This window comes from Ptychodera flava, chromosome 3 (assembly GCF_041260155.1).
Source record: "Ptychodera flava strain L36383 chromosome 3, AS_Pfla_20210202, whole genome shotgun sequence".
NCBI classification, from domain to species: Eukaryota; Metazoa; Hemichordata; class Enteropneusta; family Ptychoderidae; genus Ptychodera; species Ptychodera flava.
The window spans coordinates 46,221,019-46,248,224 of record NC_091930.1 but is presented as its reverse complement, the minus strand read 5'-3'; the positions used below and the strand labels follow the sequence as shown (position 1 = coordinate 46,248,224).

The 27,206-nt window shown below is 35.4% G+C and overlaps 1 protein-coding gene across 1 annotated transcript; it reads left to right on the top strand.

The window, feature by feature from the left end:
* Positions 1-478: 478 nt before the first annotated feature.
* LOC139130133 (E3 ubiquitin-protein ligase TRIM71-like) lies at positions 479-10,959 on the top strand. Its single transcript, XM_070695856.1, has 3 exons — positions 479-610; positions 1,341-1,874; positions 9,930-10,959. Exons 2-3 carry the CDS (start codon positions 1,844-1,846, stop codon positions 10,721-10,723), a joined length of 825 nt encoding a protein of 274 aa, XP_070551957.1. The 5' UTR covers positions 479-610; positions 1,341-1,843; the 3' UTR covers positions 10,724-10,959.
* Positions 10,960-27,206: the final 16,247 nt, after the last annotated feature.

Genomic DNA, 27,206 nt, shown 5'->3' with positions numbered 1-27,206 from the left:
ACGTCGAAATTAATGGACCGTATCAGGCACATTAAACTGTCAACTCCAATATAATTGAAATTATTTGATTTTGGCAAATACTCATGAAACATTCAGGTTAACTTCCGGCACAGAGCTTTCGGTTAAAATGCTCGCACGGCACTTTTCGATTGGATTTATTGAATGGATGATGTGCAGCAGAAGCGTGCTTCGAACACTTCATGATCACTCATGTCATTTTCAGGTTCGGTTGGCGTACATATCGGTACCCTGCATGGACAAGGATTAAACGGCACACCAATGTCTGCTGTTGAAGCAGCATTTTATCAAGTTGAAGGAGACAGACCAACCAACGAAGGACTGGGAAGACTTCTTACTGACATACACTTTGACGTTGAAGCACAGAAAATTGAAAGATCTAGTCTTCGCTATGTCATGAAATGTGGATCACTAGAAGCACTGGAAGCTCTGTGGAGTGAGTACATCAGTGGACGACTGGACAAAACCATCCATTCTACAATCATCACACCAACACTGCTTAGCAAAATTCAAGCTCACTACCTAACCCTTGATATCTACATTTCAGTACAGGAATATTTACTCTGTAAGAAGGAAATACCACTCTTGACAGGTAAATGTACTTTGCAATTATTCCCTTTGAATGAACAGTCAAGGCAGTCATGTTCTGCACTAGATTCAGACGACCAAAATCAAGTATAAAGTTGAAAAAACTACCTAAAATCAAAGTCCATTCGTTTTGTTTGTAAGTAGTAGTTTGAGGCGAGTGGGCAAAACAAGACGACGAGATGAACTTTGTTCCCACGCTTTTGTTAGAGAAGTGTCGTATATCCTTATTTGTCAAGGCAAAGTTCATTTTCAAAAAAAGCTAATTTTGTGTGAAATAATATGGAATTTTTTGAATTACTTCAAGGAAGATTTAATTTGTGAATATTGGGACGACAGAAGCCGTTGACTGACTTAATATTTCAGTGTACCGTAGGATAATTTCTCCCTCTTAGTGAATGCTTTCTAAAAAGACAATTGTCTTTCGAAATGTGTTCAACAGTTACTGCAATGATCAAAAACAGCGTATACACTTACCTTCATTGTATTATTATGAATGGGGTCATATATGATTGTAACTTTTGAGGTTAAGCCGAATCAGCCAAGCATATTTCAAAAGACGAAATCAATCATTAATATTGCCACTCTTCGTTCTCCTCAGTTCTCTTATAAGGGTTTGCTGCTCAGATCTGTTCACCATACAATTTGAAATCATATAGACTCATTACAATATTAATGCATCAAAGAATATTTTGTCATTATTTTGGACAAATTGTGCTCTATATTCATCTCAACAGGTTCAGTGCCAACTCCATCTCGTCGACGTAGTGTTGCTGCAATAACTGAACTGAAGGCTGCACCGCGTGAGGATATTACCCGGCACCATACAGTGGACAGTCTAAATCTACTCCTGTCACGGATGCAAATACGGGACAACCAAACCATCTCTGAATTACTGAGTAGAGATGCTCAGTGTAGAGGAGTTACAGGGCCACAGATCAACGTTTGTCACAAAGCAATGGAAAGTCAAGCCTGATGTCTATTTCAAGGAAGCCAAGTTCGGACAATCTCAAAGTACAAAGGAACGGTATATAATGACTCTGAAGGATGAAGCCAGTTCTTTCTACAAAGTGGAGGATGAGTTTGTCCAGCTGAAAGTTCATGCCAGTAAATATTCTGTGACCAGCAAAGCCGTCCTACATGAAGCCGGACAAAAACTGATCATGCAGAGGGAATATGTAACTAACCAGGCTACACCTGTGAAGGAAAGTTTGAGGATGGAAAGGCAGAGTTTGAAAAGATGCAGAGTGATGTAGAACAGGTTAATCAAGGTGAGTGTTATGCTGATTATAATGATTTAGCATAAGGTTAAAGGGAAGCTTATGTGAAGCTTATGTGAAGTTTCTGGAATCTGACCTAATAAACTATAAATCGTCACCTTAATTCGTGGCGTTGAATAGCAGGCATAATATTTGCCTGGAAAGAGGATCGACAGGAATTAAAATTTAACACCCATAGAAACTGATTTATTTCATTGTCGCGTTATTATTAGCTTATTAAATTGAAGATCACCAGTTTGTGGTTACTGCTGTTGAAAGTACATTCTTGGTGTTGGTCCGAATACATGTACAGTATTTCCATAATTATTGGACTTCTGTAGATGCAAAGTACAGTGCCGGCAGGTATTGAGTAAAGAAACCGAACGTTTATACATGCCTCACTTTTATACACAAAGGTGTAATCTATCCCATCTTCTAGCTCTCACATGAATTTCCGAGACCAACAAATCACATGACCCGTTGACAACGATCGAGTATCTATGGATGCAAGGACTAGTATTACAGTAATATTACCAATTTATTAATCAGAACAACAGCCATAAGCCATAATCTACATAAATTTTCATAGTGACAAACTCGATATGACAAACACAAACAGCGCAACACAGATAAACAGCAAACAAATACCGGTACAAACAACAAAGTAAAATCCGTAGAAGAAAAATATATTGACCTCTGGTAAAGACAGCCGAGAAGTAAATGTCAGGAGTTTCGAATATGGTGATAGCATTCTGCCCCACGTGGTGATCTTAATCTGATCTTAATCTACAAACAAATGTCAACGATGCCATCAGCAATCATTTGTTTAAGTAATATTATATTTATCTATCAGGTCACGACACCTGCCAAAAAGCGTTTGAATGCTGAGACAATTCTTTTACTTGAGTACCCATGATTTACAAGCTTGCAAGAGAAATGGCTGTCTCTTCACAAAATCACCATATGAATTACATGCCCTAGCATAACGAATAAGGTTGGAAATGTATACTCCCAATGTAGGGTGACAGTGGAATATTACTGTCAAGTTGAGGACAATTGATGATAGTAAAGTTGAGATAATCACAACCTAGTGGAAAGGTGGCCGTTAGAGACAAATTCAAAGAAAATATCCAGATAAGAAGCTGAAGAATTTGAATCTGTGGTTTCTTTAATCTTTAACTCAGGAGAATAAATCATAGAGAGATAGTCATTGAACCTGGAATTGTTTAAACGAATGACATCATTTATTTACGTGAAAGTCAAGTTGAAAGCTTTCGCCGTAGAGGCCCTCTGTTTGACCGAATTCTGGATGAACTCTGCTTCAATACTTTTAACTATCATCTTTACAACCTGTGGAAAAATCGCAGTGTCCATTTCGTATACAATGACATTTTAGCGTACTACACTGCATAGTCGTGTAACAGTCTACAGGAGGTATATTGTGAATGAGGGCGGCCTCAAAAATGCCAATATAGACAATACGTAATGTTGGAGATTAAAACCCCCAGTCGTTCCACTACTCTGATGTGGCTAAGTTCATCAGCTTAATTTAGTTCAAATGCATTGTGGCAACTTTGTACATGTGATTTGATAAATCTGTATACTTCTTTGGAAACTCGTGCTCGGTGGCTGTTCTAAAGTTACATTGAAGGATGATGAACAGTGTCAATTGTAATCTGAAAAGTCTGGATTGTCAAAAATGACATCACCCATTGGAAATTGTTAAAAAGCTACATGAAAGAGACGAGTATGAAGATTTGCCACAAAGTCACCATTGAAAGTTGGATATTGGCACATGTCTGTTATAACTCGTTCATCAAAACATTTGCTCTGCATTAAAATATACCGTCCATGTCAGTGAAGCTGTCAGCAAAATATCGAGACAGTTTAATGTTATGACGCTGTAGACATTAACAAAATACCTGGAAAAATTACCCGACTTTTCGATAATCAATGCTTCACATCAAAACTTTAGTTTCTGAAGTGTCATGATCCTTACCCACATCAACAATTAAACTGACGAAAGTCTGGTTTTACTGAGACAAAATGCAAATTCTTCATTCTTTCGACCTAATTTATTCTGTATTTTGAACTGATTGGTTAATCTAATTTAAATGAGCTCAAAAATGGAGGTGTCATTGATGGTACCATTTTAAGAAAAGTAACAGATTTTATAAAATGATAAATTGTCTTTTATTCCATTACAAATCTTAATTTGGAAACTTTGGTAAATGGATAAATAAATAGTAATATCATTGACTCCTGCTCTGGTTCGTAATTAGGCTAAATACTTCGATGGCTAGTGAAAACCTGTTCAAGGTGCTATTGAGCTCAAGCACCAAGCTTTGTCCCAATATTTTGCTTAGTTTATTCAATATCATAAATCAAACAATCAGTATTTTGCATCATAGTGACCACACTCACATTTGTCATCTCAAAATTTGAAGTATTTTGCCATCGGGAAGACATTTTCACAATAATATCAGCGTGCAATGACTTGGAAGTTTATAAAAACAGAGATTAATTGAGTTGTTTTTATAACATCAGAGGGTTAATTCCTCTCGCAGAGAAATCACTCATTAATTTGACTTATTTCATGTCTCTGCTTTCTATATGTCACTATTCAAACTACGGCAATGTCATTTGTCTTGAACTATATCCTGGAGGTTGTATTTTTCTTGCTTCTTTGTCTGAAAATATTCATCGCAGTCTAGAAATACACCTCTTAAGTAAAATCCCACAATATCCTGATATGGCAGTTAGTCACTTTTGCATAAATGTCAATTGGCTTCTCATATACTAAGACAATGGAAAAAAAATTACAATCATCATTCCTTTGTGCTCTTTGAATTATGGTGAGTTGTTTATAGTAAATTCTTCACCGTTTTGAATTACGGTTCTTCAGCACGTTCAGAGAGCTAACACAAATATTTTCATTGCCATGTTGTTGATGGTTGTTATGTAGAAGCACAGACATCTACAACTACCACAGGTCAAAGGTCAGAGGTTGTTTTGATCCTTTATCACTTTGTGTATTTGCTGTCATAAATCACAGACCTTATATACCTGGCATCAAAGTAGATGAAGACTTTAGTCTTTCGACAGCAATCAATATCCTTGCTTGTATTTCTTGCAGACAGTTTTATGGTAAAAAATATCATAATCTTGTACATATTTCACACAAACAAGACAAGTATTTTCCTTGGTTTAAGTTTCTGCCTTCATTACATACTGTGACACACATAACAATTCAAAATTGATTTTTTCTTCAATGAAATGCACATATTTTTCTTATTTTTGCATAAAGTCATAAATATACTTGCATTTTTATATTCATATTCTTTAAGATAGTATGGGCATCAAAAGTGAAAGACTTAAATTTTCACTCAAACTTTCCTCAATGAGTAAAATTTCAGTTCAATCGGTGTTTGGTTCTGGAGAAGAAGATTTGTAAAGATTAAATTGGTATTTTTCGCAAATCCAATATGGCGGCCAAATCACGTGACCGATCCAAATGCTCTTTGCAAACTTGATAGAGATCAGTCTAAGAATGACATGAGTAAAATTTCAGTTCAATCGCGGTGTGTTGGTTAAGGAGAAGAAGATTTGTAAAGATTAAGTTGGTATTTTTCGAAAATCCAATATGGCGGCCAAATCACGAGACCGATCCAAATGCTGTTAAGAAACGTGAAAGAGATCATTCAAGGGATGACATGAGTAAAATTTCAGTTCAATGGTGTTTTGGTTCTGGAGAAGAAGATTTGTCAAGATTTAATTGGTATTTTTTGAAAATCCAGTATGGCAGCCAAAGTCACGTGATCGCACGAGATTTTATTTGCAAATTCTAGAGACCTTATATCATGCTTGCTATACAAAAAAAAATAAAATTTACTGGACCCAAGATTTTCTTGAGAAGCCATGTTTTAGCTTATCTGAAAATCCAATGTGGCTGCCAGGTCACGTGACCAATCAAAATTTTTAGGGTAATATGCACTAGTACTCATAAGTACCTATAAGCCCTGCAAGTGTTAGAAGTTTACGTTCAGTGGTTTCTGAGATCAAGAGTGACAAATAGTTACGGAAGAAGAAGAAGATTAGGAAGAAGAATATAGGGGCCAGCCGGTAGGCTTGGGCCCTAAAAATCAGGAGTTGCCGTGCACAATTTTGTAGTAGAAACAAATTACCTAATATTACCAATGTTTTTAAATTCAAAACGCTCAACATCCCTGTGTTGACTCTATGGGGAAAAATACATCTTTTAATTTTAGAAACAAGTTGAGATTGAAAAAAAAATAGAAAAATTGAGATTTAAAATGAGCCCGCAAAGGTGGCAGACCACGGAAGTATTCTGAGGAATTGATAATCTTAATGTCTGTTCTCAAGGTGCATTCTACCTTAATGTTATGTTTCATAAAAATACACGTATATTGTTTAATGTATGCAAGGATATAAATATGAGCGAGTACAGGGAAATCAATCTTATGGCTATGCTGGCATGTTTTGGTTAGTCCTGCATGTCTTTGATGATGCCATGTAATTTTCTTGTCATTTAAGTCTTAATTACTGTAGTTTATGTTATTTTGAAGGTCAATTGCCTAAAAGGCTCAGGACTACAATTGTTGACAGTATGACTATCAGCTAATTCCAATGGCTTCCTTGTACAAATGCAAGAAATAACTTGTGCAATGAAAAAACGTGTCGACACTGTGGTGTCAGCATCTTGAGTTTAGGTTTTCAGGATTTTGACTCGTAATAATAAATCAATGTAAAAATGGTAGTTTTTTCAGTGAAACTATTTTTCAAAATAAAAATTTAAGCATGTGATCATTGATCCCAGCTTATATTATGAACGTCTCTCAGAGTAACACCTATTTCAGATACTATATTATTCATTTGATGTTTCAGTATTAATTGTCATATAATAATATTTGGGGTTTAACAGACTATGTTTTACAGGATTACTGATATGCATTCCACACTTTTAAAAATGATGTTCCTGTCATTACAAAGTGAGCATGCGTACAGGAAGTGGTCATTATTTTGTAGATAATAATATTTTATTCTAAATGTAAACACACTGTAAATAAATATACATACAGACAGTGATATAAAACCAAATATTGCTCCATTGCAGCATAATTACACGACAAGTAATTACAGGACGATTAAGTAACTATAAATTTTGACGATTGTTTTTCAAGTTTTTGTGTCAGCGACTGCCCAGTTTAGTTCCTAGTGCATGTTGAAATAATTATGAGTATCAAAAAGGTCTACATTGACTCTATATGTATATGTATGTCCTGCATTACTAGTGTTGGTAATCAAATTAAGATCTGAAATTGAAATCATTTGTCAACAACCCATGCATATCACATACTGACGATGTGCATTGATGAACAAAATACTGGGTATTTTAAAAAGGCTGTAAGGAGGAAACTTAGAAACTTACATGAAAAAAGTTCACAAAATATCTCAAAAAATATTTGTTACGGTAGCTAAAACTCAATGATGAAAATGCTGAAATGTGAAAATATCAAAATTTCCATAGAGAAGAGTTAATTTTGACAGATGCATAGAAAAATTTGCCAACAAACCCTTGCTACAATAATTGAACGTAACCTTGCTGTACAGTATCCCTTTCCCTGCTGCCAAGTCCATATTCCACCATCAGTTCAAGAATGTTAAAATTAGTGAAACACAACATATTCTATATGGTGTATTTTAACATAATATTGAACTTTTGAAGGCTGTTGAAAACATAAATGCTGTAAACATGATTTTTATCAACTATAAGATGCTATAACAGACCAAGCCAAGTGGGTGAAAATACGTCATGTTTTGGCTCAATACCGCTTTTTACTGACTTGGCTGATGGGGAAATGATAATGTCTGGAAGGAATAGTGTATACTAAGGTAGCTGGACACTAAACAGACACTTTCAGATTTTCTTTTTTTTCTCAGTGATAGAAGTCCAAACCCCCTATAGAGTATGTATTTTCTGAAAGCCCTGATATTGGGAAATCTGACACAGTACACATTCATTATTTGCGTAATAGTCACGTGACAAGTCTTTTGTCTGAACCTTCCAAAAAATCTGTTTATCCTCCCTTTAGCGAACACGCCATAAGATTTTACTTGTGCCAATGCTGGCAATATTCCACGATTTCAATTGTGCGAAAAAAGCTGGTCTTAATTTTGCATTTCATGTTAAAAGGATATCTACCCGTTCTGAAAAGTTAGAAAATGTTGTTGTTGTTGTTGTTACTGGTAAAGATGTAATCTGTAGAGTTGGTGACACTCTCATTAGCTTCATCATCTGTCTTCAAGTCTTCACAATCAGTGTGTCAGATGAACTTCGACTTCATAATAAACTGATTGGCTAAATGATTGACCTTTGCCCAGGACATCACCCCCAATTCTGTCACTAGTACTCAGTGTCTTCTGTGGGCACATCATTGATCATGGAAGTTAAAAACTCTGTCTCCTTAATGATCTGTGCGAAAATAAAGACATATCGATCATAAAATTTTTGAAAAATGCCAGTTTGGATTATTATTACATCAAACAATTGTACAGGTAAATTACTTTCGCTTTAAGAAGTGCACACAGTAATACTGTTCACCTGTTTCCCCATTTCCCTGTACACTAGTGTACTACAGTTGAACCTTTCTTATATAAACACTGGAGATGAACAATTGTCTGGTGGTGAAAGGGTTAAACAAAATTTTGTTTTGGTGTGGCTGAGTAAAAACACGAAGTACAATTTTCATGAAAACAACGAAAGGTTCATTTTCACGTAAGCCAGAAATAGCATCAGGATATAAAGTGACTTTTTGAGCACCTTGAGCATCATGGCTTGCAACTGATGTTGCCTGCTGTGTCCCTTGTTCAGTTGCACAAAAAACTGCCTTCAGTAACTCGGCCTTTACATTTGTGTATGGAAAAGAAACATACACATAGCACATAGCATGCTAGTAGGATATTTGAAGGATCGGTAAAATCATTTGCACAGAGAGAAGGTAAAGAACTTTTCCCTGGTAATAAACATGATTTAAAAACAAAACCAGATTCATCAGTCACAAATTAAGGTGATCAATACATCAAGTAACTTTCTCGATCCACATCGTCAGCATTCAGGAAGAACAAATAAAATTCATATCTGGTGGTTATAAATTATGTAGACATACCCTGAAAATGCATGTTAAACACAATGAAATTTTGAGATGGCCAAATTATCAACATATAAATCACAATAACTCGTGTATTTAAAATTACATGCATCATAAATATTTACAGATAGCATTCATGTTCTGAGAAACTTGAAGAAAATAAAGAATAAAATGCTGGAAATAAAAATAAAAATAATTTGGAACGGCTACGGCACAATAAATCTGACAAATCCTGTGGCAGCCCTGGAGCAGTAGAAACTAGTTAACAATCAACCATTTCAACATCGCCAACACAACAATAGCCAAAAGATAGAGCTTATGGAGCTTTAACATGGCCAAAACAACAAAGAAATAAAAATCCCTTTAGCATCAAAATATTGACATCATAAAAGGAAACCACAGATCTACAGTCTGCCATTATTTGGATGGAGGAGTAGAAACCAGTAAACAAAAAATTACCTTAACATGGCCAACATTACAAATGCAACACCAATATCATTTAGTGAAATATGTTTTCATAAAAATATCTTGTATTTATGACAAAAAACCCAAAACGTACACTTCAATAAACTACAAATGTGCTAATGAAATCCAGTCATGATAAGATTATTTGCAAGCTGACTGGTCAAGCAGTGACACATCAACAAAACAATACAATGACTTACCTTGTGGACTGAAAATCATATTTCCATCAATAAAATGCAATTGTGTTGCCATAGAAAGACGTGAGCTACATAAACATGTAAGGAAGTTGTTCCTTTAAATGTTCCATGTGTTCGGCTTTGTAAACAAAAAGTTTGCATTTAGTCAAAATGTTTGATATCAGAAAATGTTTGACTTCATCGAAATTGTAGGTTGCAATATGATCTTTGAACATAGTTATCTCTTTGTTTTCCAGGATGTCCGGTCAAGGGAAGTGTCCTGGAAGTGTTTGGGGAAGGATCAATGCCTGCCAATTTTGATACAGCTTGGGGAATATTTATCAAGAACAGCGGTCAATGGGTTATATGTGATAGATTTAATCATCGAGTTCAGGTTATTGATCCAATCAAACTCTGCTGTGATCTCATCTTACAATTCCATGCATTCCCAAATCCATTTAATCCGGTGGATGTCACAGTGGATGAAGACAATGACAAATACTTTATGAGTGATTACGGGAATGGCCAAGTTGTGGTGAGTTCTGGACAAAGCAAGATTTTAAACTGTTTTGGACGCAAAGAAGGAATTGATCCAAGAGGTATCTGCTTGAGTCCTGATGGTTTTATATTCATTGGTGACTACAATGGATATGTGAGAAAATATAATAAATCTGGTGAACACATTGCAAGAACTGAAAAAGGACAAGTCAGTCTGCCTTATGGTCTGATTGTGAATAAGAAATGTATTTTTGTATCAGATAAAGGCAGGCAATGTGTTCATGTTTTGAATCACCAGATGCAAAGTATAAGAGACATTGGCAAGGGACACTTAAAGGGACCAATGGGTTTGTGTTTTGATCACCAACAAGATGGCATATATGTTTGTGATGACAATGGGAATAGAGTGGTTCACTTCAATTGTGATGGTGAATTTCTCAGCTATAAAGGTCAAGGTCAGTTAGACAATCCCCATTACATTGCATTGTGTAAGGATAATCCATACATATTAGTTGTAACACAGGCACACTGTATTAAACTACTGTACATATAAGCAGACATGACACCACATCATGTCAACTCCGCAGGGATATCTCTAGTGAAAACCTACAAATTTTCTGACAAATTTTACACAACTCATTGCAACTGGCAGGCCGTAAATGGGTAGTTTTTGTTGTCATAACAGCAATTGTTCATATTAACTAATGTTACTTTGGATCAAACATAATGATCTCACTTCGACTGACCGTTTTATCAAAGTGTTTTGAAATAAACACTGATTCTGAATGATCATTTTTAAAATGTTGTTCATTTTCTGACAGCAGCCTGTTGCAATTTTTTGTGAAATATTTGTCAGAATAATTTTTTGACTATTACAGATGTGTGCATGAGTGTACAGAAACATATATATAGAAGCCGACATGACAATACAACATGTCAAGTTTGCAGGTATTTTTCTGGTGAAAATCCATAACTTTCCAGACTAATTTTACACAACACAACCGAAATCAGCTACAGATAGTAGATGTTGAACTTTTATTGTAATTTTGCCAAGAGAGTGTATTTTCTTACAATTTTGGAAAAAATCGCTATTTTGTATACTTATAATACAAAATAATCATACTTGAAGGGAAATTTCCATCGTAACTGCAATTTTATAATTGAGGAAAAAAATTGCTGACCCATTGATTTCAAAATTCGGCTACGTTACTCCGTTTTGCAATTGTGTTGATAAAACCTGTCGTAAAAATCGACGATTTTCACAGATATGTGTGTGCGGAAACGTACCTTCGTATTTCAATGTGTTTTTTTTATCCTAAGGTGCACTTATTTGTCAATATCGGTAATGAGTTCCGCCGTTTTCGGGAATTTTATATGGAGGCGGCAAATGGTCCTGCCCTGGACAAACTGCCATGTTTCTACTCAGTGTCTGTGTCAGAGGGAGTTGTTGGTCGCAAGGGGGCGCTATGACCAATACCCGTTGTCAGGACGACAGTAAGCATCGACAGACGCAGTGCTGACGTTGCTTCATAACCCAAACTTTAGTCTTTCCAGCAATTTTATTTTGCCGTATTTAATCAAGTAAAAGACAAACAACAGCATAGATAAATAGAGATTTTCTGAATACTAGAAGTTGTGACACTCTAGTAAATTTAAACGAACAAACATCGATCCTTGTATCGCTTAGTTAGTAAAGGTATTCAGTATTTGAAGTGTGTTGAAAGAATGAACAATTATATGCGTTTCGAAGATTAGCATATAATTACTATTCATTCGTTACATGAGAGAATTCCTTTGATTCACGCTTGTGTCACCAGGTGTTGAATGCGTATATATTGGTGTAACGGTCTTTTGTCTTCAGTCTCGGTAGAAACTCAACGATGACCACACAAGTACTTTTTATGTATATACATTTTGTATTTTCTCAACATTGTAATGCAGTTTTATAGGTCTTGTAAGTCCGCTGTCTTTGGACAACATGTTGTAAGGGGAATTATGTAATAAACGTGGTTAGATTTTCGCGGGTTCACAGTACGCTCGTGGGGCTGTGACGACCACTCCATACCGCATATTATCTCTGCTGTGTATCATTTAGTTATCATTTCTCGAAGCTCAGTATAGATTAAACATTTTAAAAAGCAGTGTTTGTAGAACCAGACCATCGTTGATGAAAATAAGACAGATACACAACATAGGCAATGAAGACCACTTTTTGTTTTATACTTTAATACTCCATTGCTTCTCTTGTGGTCTGACTATAGTACCATAGCTGTGACATGAAATTTGACGATCAAAACCATTTGTCTTCAAATAACGTTCTCTGTATAAAAGTTACAAAGAGTCAACTCTATTGATGTTTTACAAACGACAGCCTGAGACGAATCTTTCGTTTTTGTTGTACAATTGCGGGTTGAAACTTTAGAAATATGACTATTTTGACTTGACAACAGAAAAAACTTACCACTCTTTAGTTAGCGAAAACACAAGAAAACCTTGAAGTTTGAAAGAGATTATTTGTGTAAATCTATGTTTAATATAACTTTTTAGTCGCCTTGCCTATAAACTTCACATGCAAAGTTTAAGACTTTCAGAGGCAATAATACATTTTAATTCACACCACTGGTGCATGGTGTTACCTATCGTTTAGATTAATACTGGGAAATGCACATGAGTCTACATGCATACAGGCTTATACTGAATACAAGTAGTTGACTCTTGATTGATTCATTTGTACGTGCACTATTCAGCTATAAAAATACAGGCAATATCCATTCGTTTCACGCGGTTTTGCTAGGAAACTCAAAGGTCAAAGCTATTAAGTCCGTTCTTCCAGTTCAATCAATATTCAGGAAGTATATCTCATCATAATCTTCTTCTCCCACTCTACCAGAATGAGAACAGATACGATTTTCAAATTTAGCTTTTCAGTACTCGCTTGTTTTTTTGTTTTTTGTTTTTGTTTGTTTTGTTTTTTATTGTGAGTTGCGCCCTGAACGACCAGATGTGTATTTTAGGGCCACGTTTATGGTGGTGTAATCCCCTCGCAAAGTGGTGCACATAGTGTAGACTAAGCAGCATTGTTCACGCACCAAACATTATATAGAAGTTTACATATTTATCTTCCATTTTTTGTTGTCTCTTAGTGCATATCTTGTACTAGTATCAAAACCAGTTTCCTTGCTTTATTTGCTGTTTTTGTAGTGATGTATGGAAGATTTTTGAAGTGCAGATTTTCATATCAGTAATTTTGTCAATATTGAAATATTACAATAAACCCTAACTTTTCAATCCCCAAATTAAGGTTTTAGCCCTTTCTACATCATGGTTTAGCCAAAATACTTTGTAAACAATGCTGCTTTTAGACTTGTTTACATGTTTAACAAGTACAATTTTCACAAATTAGGCTAGTTTAAAAGGTGCGCTCACTAGAATTTGTCTTACTCACTCAATAGAGAAAATTATTCTTATTTAACATTGTCGCTCTTATTTAACAATGTCAGCCACCAACAATGTAAATTACAGATTCCTATTCTGGATAATTGTAGCAAAAATTTCACACACACACACACACAGACACACATAAACACACAACGTTAACCAGAACAAGTATCTGAGCACATTTGTACAATTTGAAACATTTTATTACAAAATCAAAGCACTGAATCTCAATATCCAACAAACTTAAAAGGATTAAAATGTTAATGGTGATGAATATTATGCACTATCTAAAGACACTGACACTTATCACTGACAAGATAAAAATTAAAATGTCTTTATTAAAAATGATACAAAGCTGTCATCCACACGTCCCAGCATCTACATCCATATCAATCCATATCAATATGATTAAGAAAACTATAAAAAATGTTGTTTTTTCACATTTGCCTATCAATGTAAAAGATGTTATATATACCACTTGAAGGGACACACCCTAGCATGATGTCACACTTCTGATCTCTCAAGTTTTAAGAAATAGATTTCATCAAAGGCCATACCAACTAATGTATTGTGACGTGATAGTTACCTACAAATCATGACAAGTTCTGTCTGTTTCACACCAAGATGACAATCTCTGTATTTTGTCGTCTCACAACATCTGTATTATTCTGGATTCCAGTCTCTATGAAAACCTAATGTTTAGAATAGACACTGACTGGTACACAATGGTTTGACCTATTCCATTGTGCTAACACTCTGTAGTCTGGCTGGACAAAGCACAGACAAAATAGAGCATGACATCATGTTCTATTTTTAGAACTGCTCAGCATGCAGTACCCTATCAGGTCATTGAGTTCACAAACAAAGTGATATGGGTGACATCATCTCTGGGAAATTGCAACCACTTGACGGAAGATAAGTAAATAACATAAAAATCCATATTTTGAAAATAGAAAACAAATTTAATCGAAGATTCGCAATAATTCTGTGATTAGCTCACATAGTTTATATGACACGTGACAAGTTTATAGACAATCACAGTCCCTATATCACTAGTTTGGAAAGGCAGTATCATCAATGTCTACGTTGATGATGTGTTAGATATTGCCATATCATATTGACGTGTTTTATTACAACATTTCCACATTTCCATGCTGTCGATGTGACACATTGCAAATATGACCAAAATTGCCATGTCACAATCAAAAGACTTCAAACTTCAAAGTTTTCAAGTTTTGCTTTCACTACACTTTACGTGTACCAAGTACACGGGGTGACAAAATTGTTTCATTGTAATCACCCTACAAAGGATTTGAAATCAAACAAGAAATAAGAGTGTTCAAAGTGTTCTCTATTTTGAGAGTTAATTTTTTTGTAAAAAAAAATAAAGAGTGCTTCATTACATTTTTGAAACTACTAATCGCAACATGTGCACTTCTCGATGATGAAAAAAAGGGATGCGAAATTCTGGGCCTAATCCATTTCAAACCTTGTCCAGTGGTTGAGGGACTTTGTGACAACAATTGTTGTGAGTAACCTATATTCAGTCTTTTTTAATCTTTTCTCTTTGACAAATTTCACTTTTCATGATATTTTGTATGTGTGGATACAAACTTCTCGTTTAGAAATGAGAATAATAAAACAGTTCACTCTGATTATCATTGTACGGAACTAACAATACCTCATCATGCTTTGTAACAATGTATTCACCCTACAAATTGATTTGATGAACATGATCCCAAATCCATTTTATGAATTTGCTCAAACACATTTGCTGTACCATAACAAAGAACTGAAATACAACTCACAGAACAAGAGCAAAAGTAAATCTGGTCCGCAATGCAAAATTATCACACCTGCCACAAGAGATCTTGCTCTAAATCTTTGTTGTTTCTATGCAATGGTTTGCCATATTGTGTTTGATAAATCAACAAAACGATCAATGCATGATGACACAAACGTGTTGTGAAGATTTGCATTTCAACTTCCAACGATAGTGACACAAACCTGTCTGAGAGAAAAAGAGTACGGTGACTATAAACAGGAAACACGATGACTAATCAATTGCACAACTGAGTCATGAACAAATGCGGACAATTTTGATCAACTGGTCAGGTTAACCTGTTGCTAGGGCATTTTAAAGCCCCTAACTCTTGAAATTTGTGGATCTGAAAAAGGCTTTTTTTTCTCTGGTTTTCTTAAATTCTACAAATTTAAAGGATATAGTCTTTTACCACTGAAATGGACAAGTAAATTTAAATTTTAACCGTTATTTTGATTTCCCGCCATTTTTAAAAATTGGTAATATATTACAAAGAAAACAAAGCATATGATGTCTCAATGGAAAACATTCAGCACTATGCATTATATTTGACTACTCTGTTGTTTCTGTGAAGATTCCAATGCATATATGCACTGCATACTGTGTTTTTGCTTTATTTGCATGAGGGCGCCATTTTATATTTGGGCAAATATTTATTATTTATCTTGCTCAAAATTGCACATGCAGTCCCAGTGGACAGTTTATTCTACCTGAATAAACACCCCTCAATGAGTACATTCCATGAACTTGTTTTAGTTTGAAAGTAAAATCACAAAAATAATGCGAAAAAGATACAGCTATCGGGCCTTTAATCTATCGTGTGATATGATTTCTGATACATGTGTACGTATTTACTTTCTCCAGGTCAGTAATTGCTTAATCTCTCAAGGAGTAAAAACTTCACTAGGGTTAGATATTCAGGCCTAAAACTATTCATGGGCGCGTACGCAGTATTTATAATAGGAGGTCAATGTACTTTAACTTCTTTTTTCCCCATGTAAAATGTATTTGAAACGCAAACAAGATCAGGAGAGTGAATCGATATGAAACAATATAGCATGATGGCGGTTACTTTTAATAACCACATTAATGTTTCACTTCTCATTTCAGTAAAGGATAACATAAAGACCTAGTAACTTTAACATAGATTTAGTTAAAAGAGAGAATGCGTTTGCATGGTTTTTAGGGGTTGCCAGGTTGGGAAAATGGCGACATTTGGTAATAAATTAAATGCTAACCGCGTTCGCAAACAGCACCTTGTCAGATCGTCGATACAGATACTGTAGATTAATGGTAGATTGAACAATGAAAATACCAAAGTCGCTAACACCAACATTTAACATTTAACATCAAAGCCTGATAGGCTCATGAAATTAATTCTAGCTGATATGGGGACGCAGAGATGTAGGCGACAGACATTTAGTGTTACCCAAACGTTATCAATTTTGTGGACCTTGTAGGGTCAACAAACTAACCAGGCAATGCATGGCTGCGTATGAAATTCATAAGACACCCATTGTACCGACAGAATCCAGGGATAGAACGACATCGGGTCCCGGTATATCTTCAAACTGAATGGTTACAAGTCTGACTATAAATGCTAAGTTGTGTTGTCATTCGGAGAGAGGTATCTGCACAATTTGATATAAATTTTGTACTAGTGTTGAGCTTTTGTTCCCGAAACATATTAAAAAGTTCAGCATTTAGTTTTTGACAGCTTATTTACATTGTGGCATCAGTTAATCAAGGCATTATTTTGACAACGTGGAGGAAACGCCTGCTGTTTTTATTGAAACACTTAACGACATTAGAAGACAATAAAGATCATGTTATATGACTTTCTAACGCTAGTGCATGTTGTCAAAATCAAATATTTCTGTCACGTTTATCAATAGTTTACGCAAATAACTTTAGCCAGTAACTTCATGTAGTTACAATAATTTTAACCGTTTACGAACAATATTTGTTGACGACATGAGAGCGCATTGGAATTTTATTGTTTTGCAATAGAATCTTAAAACAATAAGATGATCATTTCATAAACCAACTTGCACATTGTACCCGCATATATTATTATTCTTTATCTGGCTTCACTTAGTTTTTAAGAAAACCTTTTGTCATGTATCACCTTTGTACAGAATACACTAACAATAAGAATATTTTTCCAACTATTTCAATCACAAGATTCCGTCGGGTCATCGTTTTGCCCGAGATTACGCTCAACCTGTACGTTACCATTTCCCAGACATCACCGGTGTTGGGAAAACTGCGCACGCGTTTTTAATGAGATCATAGCAAAAATTATAGTTTGATACGACATTGCAATCAAGCGTACTGACTGAATCTCAATTTCGAAAAAAACGTTAACAATCTCTGTATTGCTACAACTGCCATGGATTGCCGTATGAATATAAGTGCAGTAGTTATCTATATCAATACACATGTGGCAGTTTACGCGCTTTTTATGAGCAGAACTACAGTTTCGAAACAAACAACAACAGTAACACTGCAATGTAATTCTGGTTATGACACTTTTGCCTACGATTAATAGTTTGATTCTGACGAGTTACTTTGAGTGTCAAGTTCATGGATATCAACTCCCTTTACGGGGGTCATGAACGTGACACTATAAGCTACCCTTCATACTCAAATGATTAGATGTAGGCAACCTAGTTGTAGCAATGAACACAACAACACTGTTGTTCGTAGAACCACGTATGTGTTGTACGTAGACTTATAAGCTGACAGAATGAAATTCTATTTCGCTGTGATGTCATACATATGTCGTTCAATATATTATTGCTTCACAAATCTTATGTTAAATATGATTCGCCTTAAACTGTCTTTTGTAAGATTTAGCCCATCCGAAACCATGTACTAGAACTCAACGCCCCATATTTCGGCCCCGTAAAAAGGAGACTTCCCAAGTTCAAATCACCCGTAGACAATTTCTAATTTCTAATTTTAAGTTGCTGGTAACATTACACAGCTAGGGGTTTCGTTGGTAACTTCCCTCTCGTCACGGCACGGAAAACTTCCCTTCCCACCAAAATATCCAATATTTACACTAAAAATAAACCACTTTTCGTTATAATTACTTGAAAAAGACAGGTTGGCTGCCCCTGAAAGATTGAAATTAAGCAAACTGTCACACTCAGACATAGTTATTTATTTGAACAAGTGCAGCCAAACATATCTAAAAGTTAATAGTTAGCTTGGTCATGTGACGAGTTAATAATTAGCTTGGTCATGTGACGAGCAGATCTGTCGAACAAATACTTCGTGAACCGGAGAGAGTCAGGTGACGCGCTTTAAGTCGTCAGATTTTTTTTTCTCGCAAGGACATACCGATCAGAGACCCAAAGCCTTTCTCGTCTTCTCCGTCGTCATAGATAAATTAAGACCGATTACGGATATTTGCTACTGAGAAAACTTGGATTGAAAGGAATAATTTGACACAGAAATTGTAAGGGTCACGCCTCCGGTCTATCCACCAGGTAAGATAAGCAAAATAACCCCGTTCTAAGTAATAAATAGAAAACATGCACATGGTAGGGATTTACTGTGCGAGATATTTACTGAAAAGAGTCTTATTTTCTGAGAACGAAAGTGATTTTCTCATGTCACATAATATTATATGAAGACATCTATTGTTGATTTGTGCTTGGTTAATGTCCATACGTCTCTTTCACCGCCATTTTTACCTCCGTCTGATAAACTATAGTAGTCAAAACAGAAAATATTCATGTTACCAAAGTATTATTGGAAAAAAAAACTTTGTTTTCAGTGAAATACGTACAAAAAATGGGGGTGTCAACATTTTTTCTCCCATTATGGCAGCACTTTTTTAAAGGTGTAATTGAGCATATCCGAAGGCAATGTAAATTTATTTTTAAAATGACCAGAGTATAAGTAACACAATTTTATTGAAATAGTATCAGGTTTGTATGTATTTTTTATTTGTTATAAAGTGGTGTTTGGTGAACGATGTTAAATAATTTTAATTGGAAAAAAAAAACAAAAGATTGAATTAACAGTATGCATCAATCTCAATGAAAAATCATTAATGGTACATCGGCAAAGCAACTAAATTGCGGGTGTTTGGGAGCCATGCCATAGCAAATTTAATTAACATTTGTACCACTGTAGGCGGCAGCTCTAAATGTCAAGCTCGATGTTTGCCAGGTATTTCAGGTAATTCAGCACATCATAACATTAAAATTGTTACGTTAATCTCAGGGAAGTGGCAGCAAATAAGTTGGGTTTTGTAACTTTCAGGTTGTACAGCAAATTATTGTTTCACTCCAGGGTGGCCGATATGTTTTCAAATAATACTCTATCCCCAAGAAATCACACGGTGCTACTGAAATTATTTGATGTAAGGAATCTTAGGAAATTGACTCCCAAAACGGCATGCCGATAAAAAAACAATGTGTACGTGACATGCGTTCGACGATTTGTTTATGTTTGAATGCAATTTTCGACGTCCCCGATTTGATAATTTTAATTAGTCTTACTATTTTAATTCCAAATATGACACAAAATTTAAATGCTATCATCTGAGGGCAGATTCTTTTGTGATATGATTGTACAATCCACACAGCCTTTTGACCCAAGGTCATATCAAAGGCAAAAATATATTATAATCGAAATGGTTGTTTAGCCAGCCACAATCAATTAACAAAGTTCATCCATTCCTAATGCCGTCACTATACATGCCCGTGATAGGCTTTGCTATATCAGCAATGCAAAGTTCTTCCCTAATTGAATTCGTGGCTGCAGATTGTCTATTTGACTTTCAATTGATATTTGCCAAATCAAGGAATCTGTTGCCAAATCAGGGAATGTTTCATAAGATTATCTAACAAGGTCTGAGTACTTCAGAAATTGTGCTAAAAAGCCACGAAAAATAATTTTTCGAATAAAATACCGTTGTCAAGCTTATATGTTGATGACATTCCTCGCAAATGACTCTTTTATAAGTAGAATGCACCTCGAGATATTTTTGGGCACTTAATATTTTAACATGCTTCTCTGGTATATCGCTTGTGTGTACTCGTTTTGAAGTTTGTCGAGGAAATTATGTTTCAGTTTTCTTTTTCTTTCTTTTTTTGTGAAAATTGAAAAATGGAAAAATGGTCATTACCTCTAACTGGTGTATAGAGGGTTTAAAGACACTTTGAAATTTAAGTACCAGTAATTTTCAGGTTACTTTGTCTTATCCCCAACTTTACATGTTATTTTTGGAGTTTATTTTTGTTTATGAAACGGAGAATGGTCTAAGGTCGTCTTGAGAATAATTTAAGCAACAGTGCGAAACTTTCTGTTTCAAGGCGAGTATTACCGCAAGCATGTCTGTGAAAGTGCAACTTGAGATTTCATATGGTTTAATGTCATGATTGAAAATTGTATTATTGTTGAAAAACAATTGTTTGCTTGTGAGAAAAGAACACAGGATAGTTTACTAGTGAGAAATATCTGGACTGACCGTTGCTAAAATTTTGATAGTACAAATTAAGCATGATAACATTCCCCTAAATTATTTTCATTTCATGATTTATGGACGCTCGTTTGCTTTGCCCCAGATGTATTATTTAGTGAACAGTTTCCTTAAAGAAGAAGTTGCTTGGAATGTGTTCGATAAAATGTTTCAAAACCTTTGCAAAATTTTAAAAGATATGTGTGTTCAACTTTCTATAAAAATTGCAAATTTACAACATGAATATTAAATTCTAAGGACATGTTCTTTCAGACATTTTTCATCCGTTTATTTGTTTTTTTAATGATGATAACGATATCTGCATAACATCAAACACACCTGCGTGAGCTAAAGATTCTAACTTTTTTCGTAGATTCGATATGCCTTAAAAACTCAATATTAAGCTCTCTCCAAGCGTCAACGTTACTCACGGGTTTTGTGTCATAGACAAAAATTTGAATATACAACTTTTATGGGTAATTTGGACGGGTATAGCTTAAATGGATACTTGCACCTGATATTCCAGAGGGTTGTTTACAATAAGTGACCAACAGTAAACTCGATGAAATGTATGTCGGATGACAGACTTGCAATTGCTTGATAGCATATATGATACACTATGTGTCATTGGTGGACTTGATCACCAATGCTACAGAAGAATGTGTGTCAAAGGTCATGTTTTGTTCAGGTCAACGCAGTCACAATTTGATTATGTACTTCGACACGGCTTGTAAAACTCTAGCGATAGTTTGAACAATTCTTTATATGAAATTCTATTTTCATAACCTTGCTGTGGGAACTCAACGATTCTTGATTTGTTTTACAGTACTAAAACTGAGAGAGGGATCGAATTTTCATTTTGTTCAGAAATCAAATGGATTTCTGCATGAACGCACGACCAAAGAAACGTAAACGATAAACCAAAAGTTAAAACGAAAAACTGCTCTCACTGGTTGTAGCATGTTTTACATCCGACTGCGGTAGTTATCTGTTATGTACGAGAATGGAACGTCAACTATTATGTACACCCGTTTGCCGTTTCCGTCTGGAGACGGAACCAAAAGTAAGCATGCGAAACCAACAGATGCCCTGTTCGCGATAATGCTCCATAAAATATTGAGTGTCACAAACGGATAAAATTTCAACACATAATAAAACTTACAGCTTAATTTCACAGTGCTGTTAGAGTCCCTTTTCAACATTGAAGGCAACTAACTCGTGTTGAAGCATGTACCGGTAACAGAGATATTTTAGTATATGTTATTACCACACATGGCATTCTTGACAAATATCTTTAACGTTCCGACATTCAAGGTTACTTGCAAAGCGTAGTCTTTTTTTTGCAGAAAGTAACAGTAACACATGAATATTTTTTATTATTGGTACAGGTCGCCAAACCCTGCCAGCGTAGATTTAAATGTGTGATAACCAAAAACACAAATAACCCAAACACAATAAAGGTCTCAGAAGGGTCAAAATGTGGTGTCGTTACACATCGGTCTACACACAACGCAGCCAATACGAACTCTAAACCTTACCAACTCAGCCTAATTCCCAACTAGGTCGCAAATAAACTTCGCAAAAACCGACCTTGTCTATGGCCAAAAATAACAGATTTACCAAAAAGCAACGTTCATTGTGTTTTCCTCTTCAACACAAAATAAAATGTCAGTTCATGCACTTTTAATAGTATTTGATCACTTTGTTTTTGCATTGAAATGATGCCTGAAGGTAGCGGATGCGATTGTTTTGTCAACTGTTTTCCATGACCGAGACTTATCGACCGATACCGAACGGTATTCCGATGGTGTAGCTACCAATTAACTCAAATCTCAGAAAACAACCATGATAATGGTTTTCGAACCATACATCAACAGCACTAGTTTCACATTATCTAATTTAACAACATGCTATATGAAAGCTGCAGTTATATCAGCAGTGACATTACACTGAGTCAGCGTTTTGGTGCAGTACTTCGCTGAAATTGATTTATTCATAACTTTATCATCAGAAATGAAAATTAAATGTTAGCCTTGGTTGGACTCAGATGCAAACTAATGGTGGGTCTGAACTTTATAGTTGTAAATGTGTCTGTTACCTGATGACTGGCTACATATGATTGGTGGGACAGATCACAAACTTTTCTGACAAAATACATCAGCCGTTAGAAACGATTTGAGCTCAAACATATTTTATTTTGTACACAACATATTTACGTTTTGTACACTATCTAATCTCTTTTCATATTTAGTTCAGTTGTTTTGTGAGAGAACAAGCTTCAGTAGCTTCACATTAAATATCAGTTTTGAATCAGTTGTTTTGAGTTCCTTTACCAAAACAATATACACTTCAGTATTTAGTTTGTTGACAGCCTATCTTAAATTTCGACATCAAAATTAATGTTGACTGAACACTTGTTGTTTCATGAAGACACTCTACGCCGCTCAGGTACAACACATGTCAAATCATTGCACAATTTGTAACGCTAGTACACGCTGTCGAATAGTTCTATCATGTGTAGTAATAGATTAAGGCAAAAAGTCACCAGGCACTCCATGTAAATTACAATGAATGAATCACTGGAATCACCTATGAACAAAGTCGATTGAAGAAGCTCATTCCATTGAAATGAAATTTTGTTAGTTTAAACTTGCACCAACTTGCACGTTGCACCTGCTGTGGCTACTTTGTCTAATCTTATCTGTTGTCACTTAGTTTCAAAATGAGACGGTTTGTAAATACATCACCTTTGTACAGAATATGCCAACTTTACGGCTATTTTCTCAATCTTTCAATGGCACAATGGTCGGTATCGTTTTGCCCGAGGCTACGATCAACCTTAAAGCATTTTCTATCCTTACTCTATCGTCTTCAGGACAAATGAGTATGAAATTTTAATAAATTCGACAGCCTATACTGTAGTATACAATTTCAATCATTTAATTCGACATCACGTTAAAGGTACTAACTCCTTGCCACTATCAAAAACCTTTCGGCATATCCCCATCGATAGGTTTGATTTTGAACCTGATACGTTTAGCACTGCTTACTCAAAAAGGCAGACCTATTTTTCCGAGGCTGGCTAACAAGTCAGCTGGTACATTGAGCGTTATTTTGGTTGACAACCTGACAAGATATTTATCAATATCTTGATTAATTGCCGTGGGTTTATCTAAGGTCCTTATAGGACCGACAAAGATTGCTTTGCTGGTGTGGAGAAAAACTACAGTTTTGAGATATTATTACAATTTAGGAGCGGGCCATTATGTAAAATATTATCCTACCCTATTACATTCTCTATAATATGTTCCTCCACCTTTTCAAATTTATGTGACCCCTCCTGCCCCCCGCTTTTCCAAAGTTTTGATACAGCAACCCCTTCCTCAATCCAAATTTAAAAGGTTGTTACTCCTAAGCGGCCTTGATAGCGCCGCTGACTATATGTAGTAAGAATGCGTTGAAGTTGTGGTTTGTTATTAGCTTGGGGGGCAAAAATAATTATTTGCGTAGCTTAGTAATCCCAAATTGATTGATTTCTACATCGATGCGTAATTATCAATGATATTAAAAATCTGACCGAGAGGAAAGATAAACTATCATATTTGTTGTGTAATAATAATCTCCACGGGCAAAAAAGCTGGTTTGAGCAGACCCTCATCAATGTATCAGTATGTTTCCATGACGACATGCAAATTATCTAGACCTTCACTACAAAAATTGTTTTTATCTGGCTCGTCAGAGCCTTGTAGCCATGCTCGGCATGTTACGATAACAAACCAGCAATTTGCAATTCATGAGCGAGTTCAAATGCACAAAAAATATACTGCGACATATGATTTTGTCAAAACATCTAAAATTGTGTAGCGATCGACAGATTGTACTTAGCGCGTAAAATTTCAAATATACAAAAATGCACATTTATTGCACTAGATGAATGTGCCTCGTCCATAATCTGAAAGGATGCAGTATTTAGCCCGTTGAGTTTGGTTTTATCACCAGGTATTAAGCGAGTAGTGTAGTGGGCTTCAAAAATGCCGTGGAAGCAAAAATTCCAAAGAAAATCTGGATATTTGTGTACTTACAGTGTAGTGGTCTGTGTACTTACAACTATTCAGATCGCTTACTTGACATTCATGTTAATGATGATCTGCTTTGCATGTATACAACTTTTGAAATAACATAATTGAACCCAGTCCACCCTTTATGATAAATAGAAACTCCCACGCTCATTAAATCGATACGGTACACCTGAGGTCAACCTCGTGACCCTAATCACACTGTTTGCTTTCTTGGTAGTAACAAATAAGTTGATGATTGTTACAGTTACACCTAATGTCTCTTTTATACAAAAATGTTCAATATATTGAGTTTTACTGATAGGTTAGGAAAGTCACCTTGTTTGCAAACCTTTATCATGTGATCGCATATATAGTTTGGCTTGTAATTGTACGGAAAGCATTTTTATAATGTTTATCAAGAAACTTATTACATCCCAAAAGTCAATATTTCACAACACTTATATATATATATATATATATATATATATATATATATATATATATATATATATATATATATATATATATATATATATATATATATATATATATATATATATATATATATATATATATATATATATATATATATATATATTTTGTTACGTGCAGAGAAAACGAACAAAAGGGTGAACTCAGCAGTTCACGTTTAAACAAAATTTATTACAAAAATAAAACTAATTTCTGAGTCAGGGATAGAGTACAAGCTTTTAAAGTGTACAGACTACTTATCTCAGCTGGGACGGCAAAGCTCCAGTCTCAGAGTTGTAACAGTCTGTCGGATGAATGAACAGTCCTGTGGCTTGCAGGCTTGAAGTTGCACAAAGTCCACAGTGTAAATCCAGCGTTGGCAGTGAAGGTCTTGAAAAGTCTTGAGAATGGCTTGCTGCTGGAGTTTCGAAGCACTTATAGTAACACACAAGAGGCACGATCCCCAAAAGTCTGACTGGAAGCCGTGCATGTCCCTTTTATACACATGTGTTTACATAAGGCCATATAAGAACAATCTAGAACTTTTATTGACATGCTAATTACTGTTCTAAAATTATCTCTCTTACACAACTAATTAAATTTCTAGAACATTCTAAACATGACTAATTGAATTCAAGGTTGCGAGGTCATTAAGGGCAGTGACCTCGAGAATGTTCTAGACTAATTGAACTCAGGTCATGATGAGTGTGGGGGAATGACCTACATAACACACCCCCTCTTCAAGAAAAGAAAATTTTTCAAAGAAAAATCTTTCTTCTACAAATTTAATCTTAAAAGTGCGAACAACAATAAGCTCTAAATACGAGAGATACAGTCTGCAATTAAATTGTCTCTGCCTTTGATGTGTCTAATGTCAAGATTAAACTCCTGTAACATTAAACTCCATCTTAGCAATCTCTGATTTTTGCCTTTAAATTTCTGCAGAAAAACAAGAGGGTTGTGATCAATATAAACCACTATTGGCTGATTTGAAGAAGTAACATAAACTTCAAAATGCTGTAAAGCTAATATCAAAGATAAACACTCTTTTTCAAATGTAGAGTAGTTTCTCTGGGATTTGTTAAATTTGCGTGAAAAATAGCAAACAGGATGATCTACACCATGACTATCCTCTTGCAATAAAACAGCACCAGCAGCCGTATCACTAGCATCCACAGCTAATTTGAATGGCAAAGTGAAATCTGGTGCAGACAACACTGGAGCACTTTGCAGTATGGCTTTAAGTGTATCAAATGCATGTTGGCATTGCTCTGACCAAACAAACTTTACTTTCTTTTTAAGTAAGTTAGTCAAAGGCTCAGTAATTGTGGAGAAATGTGGACAGAATTTCTGTAGTAACCAGCCATACCAAGAAAGCGCATCAGTTGTCGTTTGCAATTTGGTATGGGGAAAACTTGAAATGGCACTGATTTTGGCATCAACAGGTTTTACCTCACCCTGTCTACAGTATGTCCGAGGTAAGTCACCCTCGCCCAACCAAACTCAGATTTGGCAAGGTTGACAGTCAACATTGCTTTGCTCAGTCTCTCAAAGAACTTCTGCATGAGCTTGATGTGTTCCTCCCAGGTGTCACTATACAGGACGACGTCGTCAACGTAAGCTGCACATCCGTCTAGCCCGGATATGACGTCGTTGATCATCCTTTGGAACGTTGCTCGAGAGTTCTTCATTCCGAATGGCATCACCTTGTACTGGAACAATCCGTCTGGTGTAACAAAGGCGGATATTTCACGAGCACGATCCGTCA